Source organism: Rhea pennata, chromosome 4, assembly GCF_028389875.1.
Source record: "Rhea pennata isolate bPtePen1 chromosome 4, bPtePen1.pri, whole genome shotgun sequence".
Lineage (NCBI taxonomy): Eukaryota > Metazoa > Chordata > Aves > Rheiformes > Rheidae > Rhea > Rhea pennata.
In genome coordinates, this window is record NC_084666.1 from 38,529,409 (window position 1) to 38,549,898 (window position 20,490).

The 20,490-nt window shown below is 35.4% G+C and overlaps 1 protein-coding gene across 1 annotated transcript in view; it reads left to right on the forward strand.

The window, feature by feature from the left end:
- Positions 1–13,855: 13,855 nt before the first annotated feature.
- The window catches only part of GPM6A (glycoprotein M6A), a 41,774-nt gene continuing 35,139 nt past the window's right edge, over positions 13,856–20,490 (forward strand). Inside the window, exons 1-3 of the mRNA XM_062574543.1 lie at positions 13,856–13,983; positions 16,714–16,750; positions 16,846–17,048. Coding sequence (XP_062430527.1) covers positions 13,856–13,983; positions 16,714–16,750; positions 16,846–17,048 — 368 coding nt within the window. The remainder of the gene's footprint in view (positions 13,984–16,713; positions 16,751–16,845; positions 17,049–20,490) is intronic.

Below are 20,490 nucleotides of genomic sequence, written 5' to 3' on the forward strand. Positions count from 1 at the left end.
ATCCGAGGGCAGGCAGAATTCCTTCTTGCCGGGTGCATAGCTTTTCTGAGGTCGCCTGCTGCCTCAGACAGTCCAGAGGCAGCTGAAACAAATGGCATCACCAGTTGCAGTCTGTGCAGGTGACACTGGGCCACAAGAGTGGTTGATTCTACACTGACTCTTCCATTTGCAAATTTCTATACTGCGGTTGCGGGTGCCCTGACTGTGGCCTCTTCCTGCGCTGCCGGGAGCAGCTGAGGGTCCCGCAGTGGTGGTGTTGCCATAAATGAGCAGTTTCCCCTGCAAACGTGGGTAAGTGTGTGCCTGCAGTGAGGATGTGGCTGAGGCATACAGGAGATCCCGGAAGGTAGGAATCAAACCTAGGCATAATGGTTATGAATTCCTGCCATTTCCCCCCAGATTAGAGGGGCTCTGCTGTGACCTGATGTGAAAAGATTTTTGAAAACATTTGGCACCAAAACCGCATGCCCCTTTTATAACTTCTAGTGCATACCTTAAGGCCTAAGAATTCAGAAGTTAGTATATTCTTTTTTTTTCTTTGAAGTGAGAGCATTTTTTTAAGTGAACATCAATAAACTAAGGGCCAAGATCTGCCTAAACATGTATATAGTACAAAACATTGAAATAACTGAGGACAGAATTTGACCTTTGCATTTTATAAGAACCATACATGGAAGGCACCATGCTATGATATTATCTATAAATTAAGATGGACATGATTCCTCTACTTTGTTGAATTTTTTTGTCCACCTAAATATATGGATTTATACTTGTCTCATTAGCAAGTATAAATAATTCATTTTCTCAGAAGAATTAGCCATGGATTTTTTTTAAATTATTGTAAAGACATGAATAGGAGACTAGGAAGTAAGCCGTGGAAAAGCTAGAAAAATAAATGGAGGGTGGAACAAAAATCATAACACTGTACTGCAGATGAGAAGTTTTGTAAAGATGATATTTTCTTAATCATGGATGTTGAAATGGCGCTGCATTTCTTTTGTAGAAGAAATACATTAATTAACCATCTGTAAAATATAAAATGTTTGAGTTAGCAAAAAGAATTGGAAGTATTTACATGAAAATTGCTTGATTAGCAGTAGTTAGAAAATTTCTATAAAATGAACAACTTATGATATTCTTTGAGTCTCCAAAGAAAAGACCATGAAAAGTACAACTCAGAGTAACATAGTACAACTCAAAGTTCAAATTTTATATTCCATCTTTAACAAGTCAGTATTTTAGAGGACCTAGATTTATTAGAGGTTCCCCCTCTTAGAAAATACTACATCATTAAATCTACAATTTTTCCTGTTTTTTAAAAATACAGATTTTAACCTACATTCACGTTAAGTACTTATGGATGAATAATATAGGAATACTTATAGATATATATCTTTTTCATTAGCATTTTTTTTCCGAATATATGCATACCTGTTATTTTTTTGTCTCAACTCTTTTTCTGTTGGCCTTTTTATTTGTATATTTTTTTTTATTTCCTTGAAGCAAAATGTATTGCTGTTAGCACAATGTTAAAATCAAGATACTATAAAAGAGTTCAGTAAGGCTTCCTGAGTCTGTGACCTTTTTTAAATACTAAAAGGCTTACTTCTGGAGATAATTGTGTTAGCCTAATTAAATTAGGACACAAAGGTTACAGTGAAATCATTTTGCTTCAAATTTTAAGAAAAATACTGCTTTATTGTGATTTGAATTTTAGTGTAAAAGTTAACATGCTTTCCTTTTGACTAAGCAGTTAGTCTTTCCAGCGTATTTCTTTTCTGAAAAAATAGATAAGCTTTTTTTTTTTTTTTTTTTTTTTTTTTTTTTTCCTGAATAAAGGCATAATGGTAAACTGTTTTTTCATGTATCATTTCCTGTTATTCAGTTCCTCTTTACTGACTGAATAAAGAAACTTAAAAATTGAAGCTAATAAAATGGAAATGAATCTAATATTCGCCTGCTCATATATGACCATAGTCACTATGGTACTAAGAACAGAAATGTTAGGTAAAAATCACTGCTGTAAAAAAGACAAATGTCTGTTATTTGAATGGGTAATAACAACTATGTGTTCCTAAAACAATTGTTGTTTACTTACTATAGTGATCTTGCTCTAAACCACCAGTGTATTTGATATGATGATATATTATATTAGAAAGTTTTTAAGCTCAAACATTTTGAGATCATAAGCAAAAATATCTGTATCTTAAAGGCAGGCTAGCACACTACCTGGAAAATTTTGTTTTGTTTAAATGGAAAATACAATAAAATAAATAGAAATGTTTTAAGTAAGAGAAAAAATCCAATACAAAGCTTAAATATTTTTAATAGAATTTTAATAACTTTGTTATCAGTTAGGACTCTGGAGTCCTAATGCTTTTGTGAAATTTTCTTTTGAACTTGCTTTATTTATGGCCATGATTTCTTTACGAGTATGATAAATCGGCTTTTTGATTTTTGCTTTATTCTGTTTCATTTCTTTTTCTGGAATTGCTTCAGTGAAACAATTTGTAGGAAGGCAGACACTTTTGCTTGTGCAATGTAAGATTAAAGAACATCCTGTAGCAGTAGGGCAACTACTGAGCACTCACTGCAGAGCAACCCAGCAGAAGAGAAGACCCATGGTGAGTGAGGGTTCGTGCAGCAAGACATCATGGATCACAGCTGCTGCAAAAATGCCTTCTTATTTCAGAGCTGGCCTTTTGTTTTCTGTTTCATGTACAGTGTTTCTTTTCCTTGGTATCTGGAATTTGGGAAAAGCATAAAAGTTAAAGTAATTATGTTCTGAAGTCAACACAAACCCTACCCAACTACTGCAGTTATTCTCTATTTTAAACTTAGACAAAGATATGGAAAGATCCAGTTGCTGGAGGATGAAACTAGATCTATTTGGGCTACCAGTGTGCTGAATTTCATTCAGTCTCGTCACTTTGCATTTACAGCAATTCACCTCTAAATATGAGGCATCCTCCATCATCTGAAGTCCTTAATTAATATTCGATTTCTTTCAAAAAAGTTAGTCAATTGTAAGATAAAGTTCTCTTAAAGCAATCTTATGTATGGATTAGGTTGCAGAGGAGGTCTTATTTTCTTCTCACAGGTGATCTTGTTTGGCCTTATAGTAAACGATTAAAACAATATATGTAGGCGTTTGTCCCTATTTTGATAAAAATGTCAAATGACAGCTTTACTTTTTTTTTTTTTTTTGGGGGGGGGGGCATTTTCCTATTTTTATTGCCTTTTTCTTCCATAGATTACTTTCCATGCATTCTTCTGTTCTTAGAAGTAGCTCTCTAACTTTAGATTTCTGGGAGAAAAAGTACCTATGATGTAGAGTAATTGTTTCTCATTCTGTGCTCTTGAAGAACTCTTTGCACTGTTTCCTATTATATTCAGGTCCTTCAGTTTAGCTGACTTTGCTCTTAGTTCAAAAAGTTGAACAGAGCAGAGTGTAAGTAGAGTATCTTGATTTTGTGAAGCAATCATTCTTTCAAAATTTAAAAATATTTTCATTGGGAAAAGAATTACCGTCAAATAAACTACAAAAAAAAAAGGGGGGGGGGGAAGGGCAAGACACGTAGATAGAAAAGAGATTAAGATTTATTAGTGACTTTAGCATGCTATCTAGATCGAGTTTTGATTAAACTATGAACTTTACTAAAATCAATCATATCTAAATATCTAACCTATGAACCACTGTGAAACTAGAAAAAAAAGTCTTTCGTAGCAAAGCTACAGTTGAAAAGTGGAGTAATATAAAAGATGATTTGGGAGTCTGTGCTCTTGTAATAGAATGTTCTTCTGTCTCTCATACATTGGTTGTAATTTCTTCTTTTTAGGATTTTAATATACAAGAATAAATGTTCTTTTCTACTGTACATAGAGAGAACCAAGGAAATGCTTGCTTAGTGCAGACTGATCTTTCACTAGATTCTAATCTGTCTGGGTGCGAGTCAATTTTCTTGATACAGTTATTCATTCTCATACTCTTAAAAATTGTCACTTTGCTGAATACTTGCTGAGATTTCTGTTCCTGCAGGAGTCAGTAATAAATCCCGTTTAACTCCAGTGGGAGCTGGCTGAAGTTTTAAATATGTAAGCCAATGAAAATTGCTGTTACGAATATTTGTGTTCAAAAGAAATATATAGCTCCTCTGGAGATCTTGGTACAGACAGCAAGATAAGGAAAGATAAGAGCTCTATTCCAGTGCCAAATTTTCAATTTTATGTCATTAGTTAATCATAGCCTTATAAAGTGGGTAATATGTACTGATCCAGTCCTAACTGCAGTTATGACTTGTACCTTTAAAGCTGTTATCACTGGAAAAAGTGAATGTATAAAATTGCACTAAGTAAATTGTATCTTTAAATTATTCATTCTAAATTCATTAACACTTCTGTTTATGGGTTTTATTGAAGTGTACAAAACTGTTTACTGATAGGTTCAAAACGTTAACTTTTATGTTAGCATTGTATTTTTTTAATGTAGTTAAAGGGTTAGTTACTATACAGAGAATTCTGAATAGCATGTGTAAAAAGTATAGATACATATTCACATATATGTTTTAAAAAATATACAAGATGGCATTTATTAGTTTCTTGGAACTGTCTTCCTCATAACTGGCCAAATGATGACTGGATTATTCAGGTCATCCTGAAGGAATGCCAATAAAATTTTTATAACAGCCAACCCCATCATCCTCTATTTCTCCATCTCTTTTTCTTTCTGCAGTGTTGACAGTAACAGTCATATATAAAGTTACTTAATGCATCCATTAAATGACTATGATTTTATTTCCAGACTCAAGTATTCAGAACATTCAAAATTTCAGAGTGAAGCTTTCCATACTGAGTTTTGTTCCTCATGATTTTAGTTGGAGTTATCCTTCCACTTTGGATAATGAGTGTACACTAAAACTGTGTGCTTCTGTTCCATCTCAGTGCCTTGGAGAAGGGTGGAGGAATTGGGTAGTTAGAAGGACAAGGGAGAGAAGAGGATGGTGCCCCTCCGGTGTCCAAGGTGTATGTGTTGTGGCATGCCAGTTGCATGCACTGGCTGCAGCACCCTCTGAGGACTGTAGTGACCAGGCTGGATCTGTGTTGTTCCCCAGAGCCGTGAGCTTTCTCCTGCCCAGCTTTGAGGAGACCGAGGGAGACTATCCGCTGTGGTTGTTACTTGGGGTTAATAGCTATTCAAAGGTGTAAGAGTAGCCAGGACAGAGACAGCCTGAGGGCAAAGGGAGCAGATGAGGTCAGAAAGAGGCTTGCAGGATAAAAGCAAAGGAGAGCAGGAGGACATAGGATTATAAGACATATACGATGGAGAATAAAAGGCAAAGGCTATGTGATGTCAAACAAAAGAAAATTGTAATCACTACAGCATCCTTCTGTCCAGGTTTCTTGAGTTCCAGCACTATATTACCATCAACTAATAGCTGTATAGCATCCTCATCTTGTCTGCTTTGGTAGTGGTAGTGGTTTGGAAGACAAGAGAGATCATTGAAGGCAATTGAATGCCTGAAAGGCAGATTGTATCCATACACTTCTTGTCAATGCATCTTGTACAGATACTGGAAAATTTGTTGAGACCAAAATACTCACAACTGACCTACAATAGTATGTTCTTTATTTCCATGTGCTAAGCACACACAACTGCAAATGCATTAATAAACCATGCTTTGATTATATAAAGAGGTATATAATTGTGAGTATTCTGAAAAATCATATTCATGCAATCCTGAGTTCAGTACCAAACTGAAAAGTTACTTGGCAAATAGTCTGTTTCTTCCTCTGTTTTGCCACCTGAGAAAAGGGGATATGACCTTCTCTGAAATGAGGTTGTTATAAACTAGGAATACCATTTTTATATGCTACAAGTCTGTGAAACATTTAAACAGATGAGTGCACAGAAAATTCATGCACAAATGTTCTCTCAGTTGCAAGATTTGGATGGTGTGCTGAAAAAAAAGAAAAGAAAATAGAAGTGGCTTATGTCCAGTGGAACTCAGCATACTTGTGAATGAGAAAAAAATACTGAAGAATTGTGTTTCAATAATAATTAATAGCTGCTTTTCATTTGGGAGCTCTGTTCAAGGATGAGGAGAGGGACTGAGGTTGGAGGCATGAAAAGAATAATTATTTTCCAGTTTTGCAATCCATAACAGTGTCATTCACTTTATAATGAGACTTGATATCAAGACCATGACAAACGTTGCATAGAATTAGTATATGTTTGCAAGATGTTTTAATAAGCTCTTAATAAACTCTTGCAAACCCTCACTGCTCACAGTAGGTCAAAAACATGGCTTTAGTTATCTATAATAGTTTCTGCCATCATCTGTATGTTACTGATACATATAACATGTTTATAAGCTGTTTATTAATGATAATAAGAAAATCTTAAATACATGAAATATAAAGTCATTGTAGTGGGCACACCATTTGCTATATGTTCTTAGTGACAGGAGCAGATGAAATTCTTCATAATTTGTATCACCCCTGTGCAAGTAGTTTGCTTCATTCCTGTGCCTTTAGCTTTGTAGTGATTTTGATGGTTAAAAATGGCATTCTGCATTAACTCAGCCAACAGTCTTTTTAAGATTAAATAGGCTGACTACATTACGCGTGACTGATTTGTATTTCAGGCAGGGACTTCTGCGTGTCCATAACTTGTATGCTGATTAACTGCTGGATGAAAATATGTCTCATTAAACTGCAGTAAACCTAATGTACTGGAGAGTGTTTAAAAGCTAATCACAACACAGTTTTCTCTGCATTTTCATAATCATCACTGTCCCATAAATGTGAGTATTCATTTGTGTTATGTAGTTTCTTTCAATGGTATGAATATGCAAATTTTTGCATGTATACACATCAAAATTTTAATTAATATTTTATCTGGAAATGTTGCGTTAATTTATTTTGCAAGCTATAACAGTGCCTATAAAAAGAGAAAATCTTCTCAAGCGTATACAGATCTGCTTTCCCATATTTTCACATAACAATCAGTTCCTCTCTCATGAGAAGCGTTACTCACTTTGATATGGATAAATGCAAACAACATGATTGTTTATAAATATCACATATGTAATGTTTTATGTGAATGTGAAACAGAGATGGTGTCATGTTTTATTGGTTCACCTTCTGATTTGTGGTCTTTACCATACTTGTTAGTGTGGAGCAATAATACAATCAAAAGCTGTCAGTGTTGCAAGGATCCATAAAAACAGTCAGACTGAGTGAGAAATACTGCGCCTGTTTTGTTCACAGTGTGTGAAAAGCCACTATGGCACACCTTCAGCTGTCAAAATTGAGAAAATCTATTCTGTTGTGACTTCAGTAAGATAAATATTGCCACTAGAAAACGGTATCAGCATAGAACGGTTCCATCGTTCAAAAACATATTGTCCCTCCAGCGATAGCTCTGCCACTGAGCCACCACTGAGTCTGCCTGTGTTCTGCAGAGCGTTATCATAACTGGAAGTGACTTAAGCTGATTTTCATGCAATAAAGCTGGAAGGATGCATTCAGAGGAAGAGACTTGGCATTGATGTTTTGGAAAGGCAAAATCAAGCTTACTCGTTGTTAGGCCCTGTTTCTCTCTTAAAACTACAGGCACTTAACAGAAAACTATGGCAGTTGCTCCAGTTCCTTCTCTAAATAAAAGAGGAGACAATTTCAAAGCGCAATTAGGTGCACAAGTGGTGTGCAAGTAGTGCAAAGTGGCTTTAGGTGCAATTATAGGTGAGCTCTGCAGATACCCGACACTCCTTTAACTAGTATCTGGTCATAATTGAAGTGTCCTAGTGTTTAAAATTTGGTAAGAAAGATCCAGGCTACGTTGCGTCCACTTTTATAATCATTCTTGATATAGTATCACTAGCATCTGATTCTTATTAGATCCTGCAGCTGCTTCCATGATATAACTGTTAAACAATATAAAAAGGCTTAAAGAGCAGCATAAAAGATGGTGCCAGTTATGGATAAATAAGATGAAATATGCCAGATCTGGCGTATCAGACCAGATATGGCAAAGAAGATGAGAAATAGGATGAGATAGGAAGACCCTCAGATAGTAAAGAAAAAAAAAGATATATTAGTGAGAGGTAGACATTTAAATATTGTCATGGATATTTACTCAAAAGAGCAATTAATTCAGACATAGACTGACTCTGTACTGCTTGGAAGTATTTATGGTGTGATGTCACCTACTTCTGCGTGTTTGTCTCATATCCTGTATATTTTACTAAAGTTGCAGTGTTAATTTGAGTTTAAGTCGATGAGACAAGCCACATGTTTACACTTAAGCACATACTCAATACCTTACTAAATGGAGCCTCGTGTCAGCACCTAAACAGTAACTGAGCCAATTTCCTTGACAAGCTGCGAGATGTGCAGCCAAGAGCTTTTCCTTAAATTAGTTCTTTGTTAGAATCACAATTGACAGGGTTTGGAGAGGTGGCACTGATATATTGAAAGAAACCTACAGCATGCAAGAGATTCATTTAGCTATCAGAAAAAAAAAAAAAAAAAAAAAAAAAAAAAAAAAAAAGGAAGAAGAAAAAAGAGATTTAAATGATAAAAAGAATAGCTAGCATCCTGTCTGATTAACAAAGAGAATGAGGCATTTTGCTTTAGATGAGTACTTCCAGTCAGTTGAAGATATTTTCCCTGATTGTTGAGAGCTGTAGAGTAGAAAAGAGATGTAGAACAGTTCTTTGTCATGTTGTGCAGCCTCCACCAAAGCTTGGGATTTACCCTCACTAGGTGAATTCTAGCCCCCTGGTCGTGACTCAGGATTAAATTCTGTACTGCCAGGCCTGTCACAATAGCTCAGATCTGCCTTTTTTCTGAAAGGTACAAATCACAGAGACTGGTTTTTGTTAATGTTTTGCTGTCTAATAGTCTCATCATTCATGAGAAAGTTGATCCAGTCCTTGGCAGAATATTTTGGTGCAACTGAGGAAGCCGTAATGTAATCAATCCTTGATTAAAAAAAAATACAGACCAGTATGACAAAATGCAAATTTTCACACACTGAAGTATGAAGACTTGAAAGATGGGGATGAAACTGCTGTATGCAATGGATGTGCTGTATGCACAGGGGAAAGAGGGGACATCCTTTCGTTTGCTCTATAAGTTGCCATGCTGTACATTTGGTGGAAATGAAAAACATATTTACTTCTGTTACATGTGCCTTTAAACTTAGTTGAAAATTGGTTTTTTAATAGCATTTAGCTCAGTTAGATATAAAGTACATCTTTAATTGGTCTTTGAAAGTTGGTTACATGAGTGGTGGTAACACATAAACTATAGATAGCTCTGACAGGTGGATTTGCTAAATATAGTTGTTGTTTGAATAGCTCAGTATTTTTCTATAGCAGGCTTCTTGGAACAGTATTTTATCTCCTTGTCTAAGAAGCATATTTCATATTGCTACCCCTGTGCATTAGGACTAAGTTATTTGAAATCCATTTAAGCAATCCATTTAGGATTTAATTACCTTGAATATAACTGAAGAAATGCATTTCAGACATATGACAAAAATGCAAATCTAACTCATGTTTCTGATATAGAGTATCAAGATGGATTATTAGACATATTTCTGAATTGAAATTTTTTAAAAAAAGAAAAGAAAGAACTTTACAATTTGTATGTGCACATAGTATAAAAAAGGTATTATTAAATGGGCCTGTAAAGCAGGCCTTTGAAGGTATTAGAGGTGATTCTCATTAAAAAAAAATTGCTTTTTTTTTTTTACCTTAGCAATTATTGATGGTGCTAAAGGATGCTTAAAAGATAAAAACCGCTTGCATTTCATGATACATCTGAGTTTGCACCAGACTTCTGATCTAAGTGGGCTTTAAAATCCTAAGAATTTTTAACTAAAATTTCTCTAAAAATTGACCTAAATAAAGTTTTTGTAAGTCTCACCAATTTGAGATGAATTAATATCAAAATTTAAATGCATACATATTTTTTGAAAAAATGCTTTTTACATCAACATATTTCTAAGTTAGTACTTTTCTAGTATAACTTCATTGGCAAAAACTGGAAAATAATATGGTACAGGATAATCTGACATTGGCATAATGTAAACAGCCAGTGGATTATTCTCATTTGACTTTTGTGAACCTATTAGGAAAAAAATAATGTTAGACAGAACTGAGCCGAAGTAAGAACTAATGTAGGTTGCTTACCTTTTGACCACCTTATTCCTTTTTTAAAAAAATGATTGTATACAAGTTTCCAAATATATTCTTGAATTCAAATTACACTGGAGGAAGAACTATTCCTCCTTTACTACCTCAGCGGCCAGTGTCTCAGCATTTAGCCACATAAGAAAACATCAGTTCTTAAAGATGGTTATAAAATTATTAAACCAGACTATCTCCACTGTTTCAAGTGGGAGAAACAGTGGGATGTTATCAGCAAGTGTGAATTAACATAGCTGGGAGAATGCATCACTAAAGGTGTTTGAATACATATCCAGAAAGTCTACATAGAAGTAAGTCAAAATAAGACTTAAAGAAATAAGTCAAAAGTCATTCACAATTCCTCTTAGCCTTGGTCCTGTGTTGACTGCACCAGCTGATGTGCTTTACTCACTGTAAAATGACTGCAAAGGTTTAAACAACAACATTTTGAATTTCTGTGCCCTGCAAGTTAGCTACCATCCAATGACATTTAACAGAGAACAAGTCAAAGTAAATCCAGTTATGCTAGTGAATTTAATGTGCAAGAGAAAGAGAAGATATCGGTATATTTACATAATATTTTCTTGTAATTAGCTAGACTTTTTCCTCAAAACCATTTTGGGGTTTTCTGTGGGCAGTATATTTTATGCTTTTATACAGATTATGTTGCTTATAATAGTCTGATCAAAATACTATTAATATTTTTCACCATACTCTTGGCAACCAGGATCTGGGACTTAATTTTGTGGTAAAAGCAATTTTTTTGTTGCTTTATAGGTAATTCTTTAATAGGAAACTTGTTTTCAAATAAATTAAATTTAAAGAAGAAGCCACCTGCTGGCTGGTACTGCAGCTGAAGAGAGGTACTGCAGTTGTTAGTGTACAGTATAGCAAGGCAATAAAGTTCTCATTTCCAATAGTTTTTGTGCGATAGTGGTGGATGGGAGCAGAGTGGTGGCATGTCCCAGGAAAGGTGGTGGGCCACAGGTGGAGGGCAATCATGTGGGACATATATACACCAGTTCTTGCCTTTTTTTTTTTTTTTTTTTTTTTGAGATTACAGCACAAGGATGATCTTTGCTGGGGTTGTCTTTGTTCTGTACTTGGGACAGTATTGTCGAGAGAGCTGCATTGCTTCTGCCTGGTGCTCTGCTGTGCCGTCCTTGGTGCCTGCAGGCCAGCAGGCCTTTTTTTTTTTTTTTCTTCTTCCCTCAGGGAAAATTAAAACACAGTTTGAATGAAGTTTCCTGATAAAATACAAATATGCAACTCAAAATTCCCAATGCCGTGTGCTGCTTAGAACAAATATTTTCATCGTACTATCTGAAGATAGGGAAGTGCAGATATAATTTCTATAAGATAACAATCTATGTTTATTCTCTTCATAATTCAGTGTGATAGTCATATTCCTCATTATTCAGCAGAATGATTTTTTAATTCCTTACACTGGTATCCATTGAATGCATAACTGCTATATTTGTGACTGTGATTGATCAGTAAAATTGATTTCAGAGGCTCAGAACACACACACATATAGTCGATAAATATGTAGTTTAATTTACTTCGCCATGGAGACAAGGAGTGGTCAAAAAGATATTCCTAGAACACAATAGAAATTCCTAGAATTTTTACTCTATGCTTTATATAAAAGCTGAAGGAAATTATAATGAGCTTGACTCATGCATTCAAATGCAATACTCCAGTATTTACTATTTTTGTGCAGTAAGGTTTTTTTTCTGAGGTGGGCATTTCTAAGCATAAATTAACTACTAGAAGTTGCGATGTTATTTAAAAATCTTTTGGAAATGCGGTGCTGTTGAAAACAGGGTACTATTTTCTAAGCAGAATATTAAAAACAACTAGGAATCTCTTCTACTTACTGTTCATTTGTTTTGCTGAGCATTTCTTGGGCATAGGTCTGTAAAATGCCGTGGAGAACCGTTTCAGATCATGAGGTCATGCTACTTGTTGAATAATTCCTTGGCTTTTTGGCACTAGATTGAGTAAATTGCATCGCTTCTTGTTCAGCACGGCATGCTTTGATGGGTGTATTTATTAATTCAAGCGTTACATAACAGTAACTTCCCTTGATAAAGTTAAGGCTTGCTTAGCAAAATTCACAAACAAATTACACATTTCGTGATGGTTTGTGAAACTGTATTGAATTTGAGTTGAAAGCTCTGTGACAAGTGGTTCAAATTTAGATATGAAAAAAACCCATGCCTAGCTAGGCATGAAAGGCAAGGAAGACTTTTGTACTTTGTTTTCCATTTCAAGTCTATGTAGTCTCTTTCATGTTACTTGGGCTTTGCTGTCCTCTCTCCTAATATTAAATGGAAATTCTTTAAGAAAAAAAGTTTGATTGAAAAGTCATTAAAATGTTATATGCTCTTTCGAAGTACTTTTTAGCTATGAATATGTAGTTATCTGTGATTAAACAGTAACAGTTGGACTCTGATAGAAGTTCTAGCCAGAAACGCCTTGTAGAGGAGAAACAAAATGAACTCGGAGAGTCCTTCTATATTCTGTATGTTTTATTTTTTTATTTCTCCATGGAATTCTGGGATGGATCAGTTTTCTTAACAGTGTACATAAAAGAGAATAACATAATTACAGTCTGAAATTGGTTCTGATATCACTGATTTAAACTTCACTTTCACAGGCTTACATGAATGTGGGCCTGAGTTTTTTTTTTTTTCCTATGTACCAGGCAGAAATGGATCATTTGTTTTATTTCTCAGTGACATATCGTGAGCTGTACTGAGGAGAAAGAATTCACATGACACTAGCCCCCAAACAAAGAAAAGATGCTAGTGGTGTAATTTGGGTGCATAATTAGTATGTAAATCACAAGGACAATTTATTTTTCTCCTCCAATTTGTAAATCATTTCTCTCCTTAGTGCAGAGAAAAGATTATATGCACACATAAAGCCAAATGATGGTTGGCTGCTTTAGTTAGAAACATACTAGAAAGCTTTGACCCCAAAAGCAGCATAAAATAGAAGAGGTGTGCGTGGATTTATCTAGGCAAAGCCTGTCTAAGGAGTACTTTACAAGCCTTTTACAGCAGAATTTGTGAACTGTATTCCTATACCAAGAGTATTCCTGTTATAAACAATAAAAATTGTAGTTGTCTGTGAGATCTTTGCTGACTGGAATGTGGATATATGTAATCCAACTTTAATGTGTACTCTTTTGGTAGTTAGATATAGAATTATTTGGAGTTTAACTTTATCCACATAAAATACTATTCCTTGTTTTGTAATCTTCCATGTATTTCAGGACTGCATTTTCTTCTTGGAATTATGTATGCTCGTGGATATGACCAACACTGTTCTTCATGTTGGACGTTCCAAGGAAGAAATGCATTTTAGGTTACTTCCTATAGTTTATGTAAGGTTGTATATACAGTTTGTGTAAAAATAAATAATTTCAGCAGATCTAGATTTTAATGTGAGGGAAGACATAGGTAAACATGCGCAAAATAAGTAAAATAAATGCTGAATTCTGTTGCACAAGATTAAACAGGCTTATTATGCAGAGCGAGCCATTTGAAAAGCGTTGAAGCCTGTATTTCCAGATGAAAAGAAACATCAAAGCAGCAAGCCCCCTCCTTTATCTTCCTGTGGCTGTGGTTTGGCTGCCCTGCGAATGCCGAATGCCGTCTGGTTCAGCTGGTGTTGAGAGCACTGACCTGCCTGCCCCTCTCCCAGAGGCGGATCTGCACACCGCGCCGCCGAGTCGCGTCCTCGACCAGTGGTTCAGCACCGTGGCACTGGTGCCTCGGTGATGTTGTACTGGTTAAGGCAGCATTTCTGTTGTTCTGTTATTAAACAGCCTTTTTCACTTTCTGCCCAGCTGAAAGCAAAGAGCTGGAGCAAATGTTACCCGCAGCACATTGCTTTCCGTGGTGTATGAATGGTGTGTGATATGCATTTAAAAATGTTAGTCTTGATTTACTGCTTTCATTTATTTTTGTCTTAGCTTAACACAGCTGGAAGTACTGGAATTACTCATGAGATAGGAAGAAAGGCAGCAGATCTACAGACGAGGTGAATAACTGAGGAAGGCCTTGAGAACATGTGATTATTTGAAAACTGCATATGAACGGAGGAATTTTTCTTCTGATCAATTTTTCTATCAGTGATGAAGTCTTGAGTTGATACAACATAGTACTATTAAAATTTTTCCTCAGACACTTACGAGTATGTATAGTCTTAATGTGTGAGAGGAACAGAAGCGTTTTATTTCTTGTTCACAAAATAGAAATCTGTTCCAGTTTCTTTTCGAAATTAAAGCAATTAAGAAAGAATTCTTTTTCTGAAGAACTTTTTCATTGGATTGTGCGTTGTTACATCTATCACTATTTCATTGTATTATACTCTTTTTACTGTGCTATACTATTTGATTAGATTTCACTATTTCACTATGATAACCCTAGAGCAGTATTACTGGCACTGGTTTTGCTGTAGCTGGTGAGGCCAGTTTGTGCACAGGGATCTCACTGGACCTGCTGGGTCAGGTGCTGCAGCCTCAGTGGGCAGTGCATAGGTGACTGTTTTCCTGATAATGATATTTGCAGTATTAATACAGAAGTAGTATATGAATGTGAGCTTAATCAGATTTATTCTAATTCAGACCATGCATATTCTAATGTTTCCTTACTTAGATATATTCTTGTTTCTATTTTGTCATTTCTTCAGCTTTCTGTCTTCCACTCTGTCTCGGAAGGTGAAAAAGAAATCTTTACAAATTTTTTTCTTTTCCCTGCGCCAAGCCATTGCAGTACTATGAAGAATTCTCCCTACAGTCCATATGTCCTGCCAAATGTTTAGGTCTTGCTTACTTTCCCATCTTTGACCTTATGGCGCCAAGTATATTGCTCCCATTATCACTCTAGCATCATCTTCCCTCCTCTTTTTACTATTTCCCGCACTGCTGACAAGTGCCTGGTGTTACTCCTCTCCTGAGGTGTGCTTCTGCTGTTACTCTGTGCTGAGAAGGGCAACTGGGAATTCTGTGAGAAGCTCTGAAACCAGTTACCTATTTTCCTATATTTCTTCTTCAATGCCTAACATATTTTTTATTTTTATGCCTTTTAGAGTGTAGAAGAACTCTTTTCTAATATTTATATAGGCATTTATATTATTATATTATATTATGTTATTTGTATAGGATGGGTGTGTACATTTTAAAGTTGGTATTTTACTGATGGTTGTGATACAGTAATTTGTCCTTAAATGAAAGGACTAGTCTTAAGCTATATCTTCCTTTCTGTTGACACAACTGGCATACATATTTGGTATTACTCCAGGTTTTGAAACTGTTTGTCTTGTACTTTACACATTTAAATATTGGTATATTTTTTCATTTATTCTTGTATGTGTCATCCAGCAGTTCAAATGCTGCCTTTCATAGTAAAATACCTATATTTATAAAATTTCAATAGAAATTTAACTTTATAAAAACTCAATAATATTGATAATTATAGAGATTTAACTGAAATATGTGTATATTTGAAAATGGCTGAAACTATTCTCTCAAGAGATTCTTGATGTTTATAAATAGCTGCTAAATATATAGAGATATTTTAAAAATAAGCAGATTAATATTTATTCACAAAAAGCAGAAAATTAATGTTTGAGCTGACAGACTAAATGTCCACTTTGGTCATTAGGCTAAAGGAAATAAGAACTGACTAACTCACAGGAAAAAAATATAAAATTATATGCAGAGCCTACATGTAGTTTTGTTTGTAAAGTAGAATAGCAGTGTGAATATACTGCATATAATAGACAATTAGCCCATGTGGAGCTCCACAATGCTGCAGAAAAACAGCTCCTGCTGTTTCAGTTTGCTAGCTTTCAGCAGTGTAGACATACTTTATCTAAAGAAAGGCTTTTTGTATGTTTGTTTTAAAAATATCCCTGGTATTTCTGTGATGTAGAGTAACCTAAAGCTTTTGCAGTGTGCAACAATATATTGACTTGTGTCTGTTGAGCATCCTATACTTAATTTTTAATTTTTTGTTGCCTTTATAAACTTTTACAATTTATATGTCGCCTTTTTTTCTATCCTTCTTTTCTATCCAAATCCTGTATTTGTGATATAAACGGGTAATGCTTAGGAGAAAATAAAGGTTCTGGCTGCTAAGTCAGTGCATTTCTTCAGAATTTTCCCCTGTGCGTGTTCATCTTCCCTAAGGTGCTGTCTAGGCTCTGATGGCAGGACAAAAGATGAATCTGGTACAATTCAAGAGCAATGAGCCTCAGTTAGGAAGCATTGCAGAGGGTAAAACAAGTTGAGAGGAAATTCAGCTTCTTCAGTTGTTTCTAATTATGTGCCTTTTTAGCATATATTTTCACCTAGTATAGTGAGGTATTTGAGTGACGCATAAACACTTGTTTATTAAAAAAAAAAAAAAAAAAAAAAAAAAAAAAAAAAGCCTGTGGTGATGGAGGGAAAAGAACTGGATACTTTCTCTCAGTTTTTTCTGTTACTCCGGCTTCTCTTCAGGAATCCATTAGCAGAGCAAAAGGAACTGCGAATAGAGGTATAACCTAGGTTTGACACTGTAACCTGCTCTGAATGAAAACATAAAACTTTCTTTTTGTTTCCTTGGTATAATATATTAACATATAACTTGCCTTTCTTGTAGGGTGCTTTGAGTGTTGCATCAAATGCCTGGGGGGTATTCCCTATGCGTCTTTGATTGCCACCATCCTGCTGTACGCGGGAGTCGCGCTCTTCTGTGGTTGTGGACATGAAGCGCTTTCAGGAACTGTCAACATTCTGCAAACCTACTTTGAGATGACAAGATCTGCAGGAGATGTTATTGATGTCTTTACCATGTAAGTTACTAATTTTTTTTAACTGTTTTCTTCTAAAGCTGCTTAAAAATTGTGCAGACAATTGTGGGGCATAAATTAGATTCAAGAAAATGTGCTGCAATAAAGATCACGGAAAGTATGATTTTATGTCAGATAAGCTCAGCAGATAAAATTTTGACAGAGCTGATATTTTACTATATACAAGTAATTTGTAATAAAATTTAATATCCAGTAGTTATCATAAGCATTTTAATACTAAAAATTACTTCATATATACATGAATCTATTTCATATAACATGTCTGCTTACATCTTGTGAAATTTTCTCTGCTAAAATATGCAAAATTTTCTGCTGAATACTTCAAATAGATGAAGCAGGAGTGTGCGACAAGTAACATTATTGAGGGAACAAATACAATAAGAAGGTAACTGACATGTTATGCAGAACCATGGGACTTGAAGTTTCAAAACTTTATTGCCTCTGACTTTCCTACAATTCAACTAGTTTGAAGTTTCATGCCTTGTTAGTCCTGAAAACATATTTTGGGAAAGGTTTTATGAAGAAAACCTGCAATATTACTTTTGTTGAGCATCTCCTTTAATCTAAATGACATCTATTTTCTTGTCTCATTGTAACATGATTTCCTTAGGTACTTGGATTCTAAAATCCTCTTTTTGCCACTAATATTCCTAACTGAAGCTGAAGAATCCTATCTGCACTTTTGTAAGGTTTTTCTTTCTTGAATGTTTGTGGAGAAGTGATCTGCCAGAGGTCATTCATCAAAATATAGACATCTTATGATAAATACTTCCACGCAAATGCCAGCTCAGTGCTCAGTAGTGATCAAAAGCGAATCAAATACCAGTAACTACTGGGAAAGGCATAGAGAAACAGAGAACATACTTACGCCACTGTATCAATCCGTCTTGCATCCATATCATGAATACTGCATACAGTGTTGGTCCCCAGAACTGTAGTGTCCCAAAGAAAGGAAAAAAAGGTGATTAGAGGTATATCTTGTGTATATAAGGACCCTTCACTATGGAAAAGGGGTGACTGAGCAGTGTTGTGATAGAGGTCTGCAATGGTGTGAAGGAGATACAAAAGGCTAGATTGTTCTCTCTTGGAGAAAGTAGGAGATACCAATGGAAACTAGTGGAAGCCAGGTTCAGAAGAAAGAAGTGGTTCTTCAGTTGCCACTGTGAAACTAATTGTGCACTATGGATGCCAAAAGTGTGTGTGCATTCAAGGGAAGACTGGGTAAGTCCATGGAAGACAAATCTATTGATGGTTTCTAATGACATATAGATCTACTCAGCTAAAAAGTCCCAGAGATTGGAAGAGGGCTGGGAGAAAGTATCCTGTGGACTTTCTTGTTCTTATTCTTCTTGAGCCCACCATTTATATTCACTGTATGAGATGAGAAAGATAGATGTTTGATCTTACTTGGTGCCACTATTTTAGTGGTAGCTAGAATCAGAATCTTAATCCCTTGACTTATGTGGTGCTGTATTATCACCATCCTTCCTATGGCTGCTTTGTGAACATTGCAGTTTTGTTTATTGAATTAGTAGCCAGCAAGAGGAATATACTGAATAAGTATGCCACTTCTGTGCTTGAAATTTCATTGGCCTAGGCATGAGGCATTTAGATGTTCTTGTACAATATTGTACTGGGTTGGTGGGAAATATGTTTCTTCTGCTTTGCCTTTTTTGGCTTGTCACTTAGAATAATGAATCTGACTTGACTTGGCAGCTAAGGTTCATTGTTATCCTGAATGAAAGATCAGTCATTTTATTAGGCTCTAACTTATTTTATTAGTCCCTAGGAAGCCATTAGTGCAGAACAGCCGCAAATCGATGCTTTCTCTTCATAGCAAGTTTTCCAGCTTCTCTCTGTCAAATGCTTAAGTGCAAATATCAGTCAAGGGCCATAGTTCAAATGCAGATAATTCACTGGAAATGATTAAGAAACTGAAAAGGTGATTTTTTTTTTCTCGACATCTGATTGTTTGGCTCTGTCCATAGATTTTTGGTCTGTTCATCTGTTTGTTTTATCTAAAGACTTACTAAAGCCAGTTCTTTCATTGGCAGACCTACTGGGATTGGAACTTCAACTTAACTTCAGTTGTGAATGATGTCTCTAAAGTAAAGTCTTTAAGGAGAGAGGGAGTAAATATTTTGACTAAAAGCAGATGAGCTATTGTCTGTAACTGGATAAACTGTGTGGTTCTCAAGTAATTTGCACATGTCAGTTTTGCACCTGCTTAAGTAGATATTACTCTGCCTTTTAAGATACTTTTCTAGGGAGAGTCTATACTTGATATGTTGTCACAACTCTTGATTAACAGTTGGCAGTAAAAACACCCTGTGGAAATAATATTACTTTGAAAGTCAAAAAACACAAAAAAATTATGTGAATAGTAACACACCATGTGATATCTACATTCTCAAAATCATACATAGTTAAATGGAAGTTAAATATATCGGTTTAATGTTCTGATTACATATAATAATTAAAAAGAGCATAACAACGTGCCCCATTATATTATACTTTTAAAGTTATTTAAGAGCTTCTGGCTTTTAATACTTCTAATGCTCTAAAGTGCCTCAGACTAACCTGGAGTCTGTCCATTAGTGATAAATATGTTAGGCAAATTCTGTAATGGACTGCAGTGCGTTAAACTCCATTTAATCATGCTTATGGTTTCTGTCTATATTATTATCATCATAGTGGGTTTCAAATGTCATTCAGTCTAAAAATCAATCTCTAAGAACTATTTATATAGACAGTAGGAAATAAGGGCTTTTTTAGCTGTGCCCATATGTGTATTTGTTCAGAACTGAAACAATACAACTCATCCTTCATGCTTTAGCTTTGCCAATATAGCTTCTCATTGCAATTTAAAAGGAGAAGTGGACGTCTATAGAGAAGGTATCACTTCTCTCCAGGGCATAAAGGGGATCTGAACCACCCTTTATGTGCCTAAAAAGAAAAGCCAAGGTACCTGAATCTGAGAAAGCCATTGAGAAAGCACATGTTACAGCAGCACCACCAGCACTCCCTGTCTCCCCCCCACAAGACCCCCTAGCCGCAAGCCCCCATCTCAGCCCAGTCGGAGCTGACAGTCCCTGCTCCACCACGCCGTAGTCAGGTGTTCAACCAAGAGCGCCAGATCCATGGGACAGAAGAGGAGCAAAAGAGTTAATTTGGCAGAGCAAACGTAGATTCTGGTTCCAGTTCTCTGGGTTATTGTTTGAATTCAAGTAATACATACCAACTGCCGTTCCTAACAAACACTCACATCTGTTTTGCAAATACTAATAGCATTTTGTATACATTAGTATACAGTAGTATATTTTGATATACAAAATGAAGAATAAAATTTGCAGCTGATGTTAAAATTCCTTAAATATATAAACTAATTTACTCAAATTTATTATTTTCTTTCTAAGCAAACGTA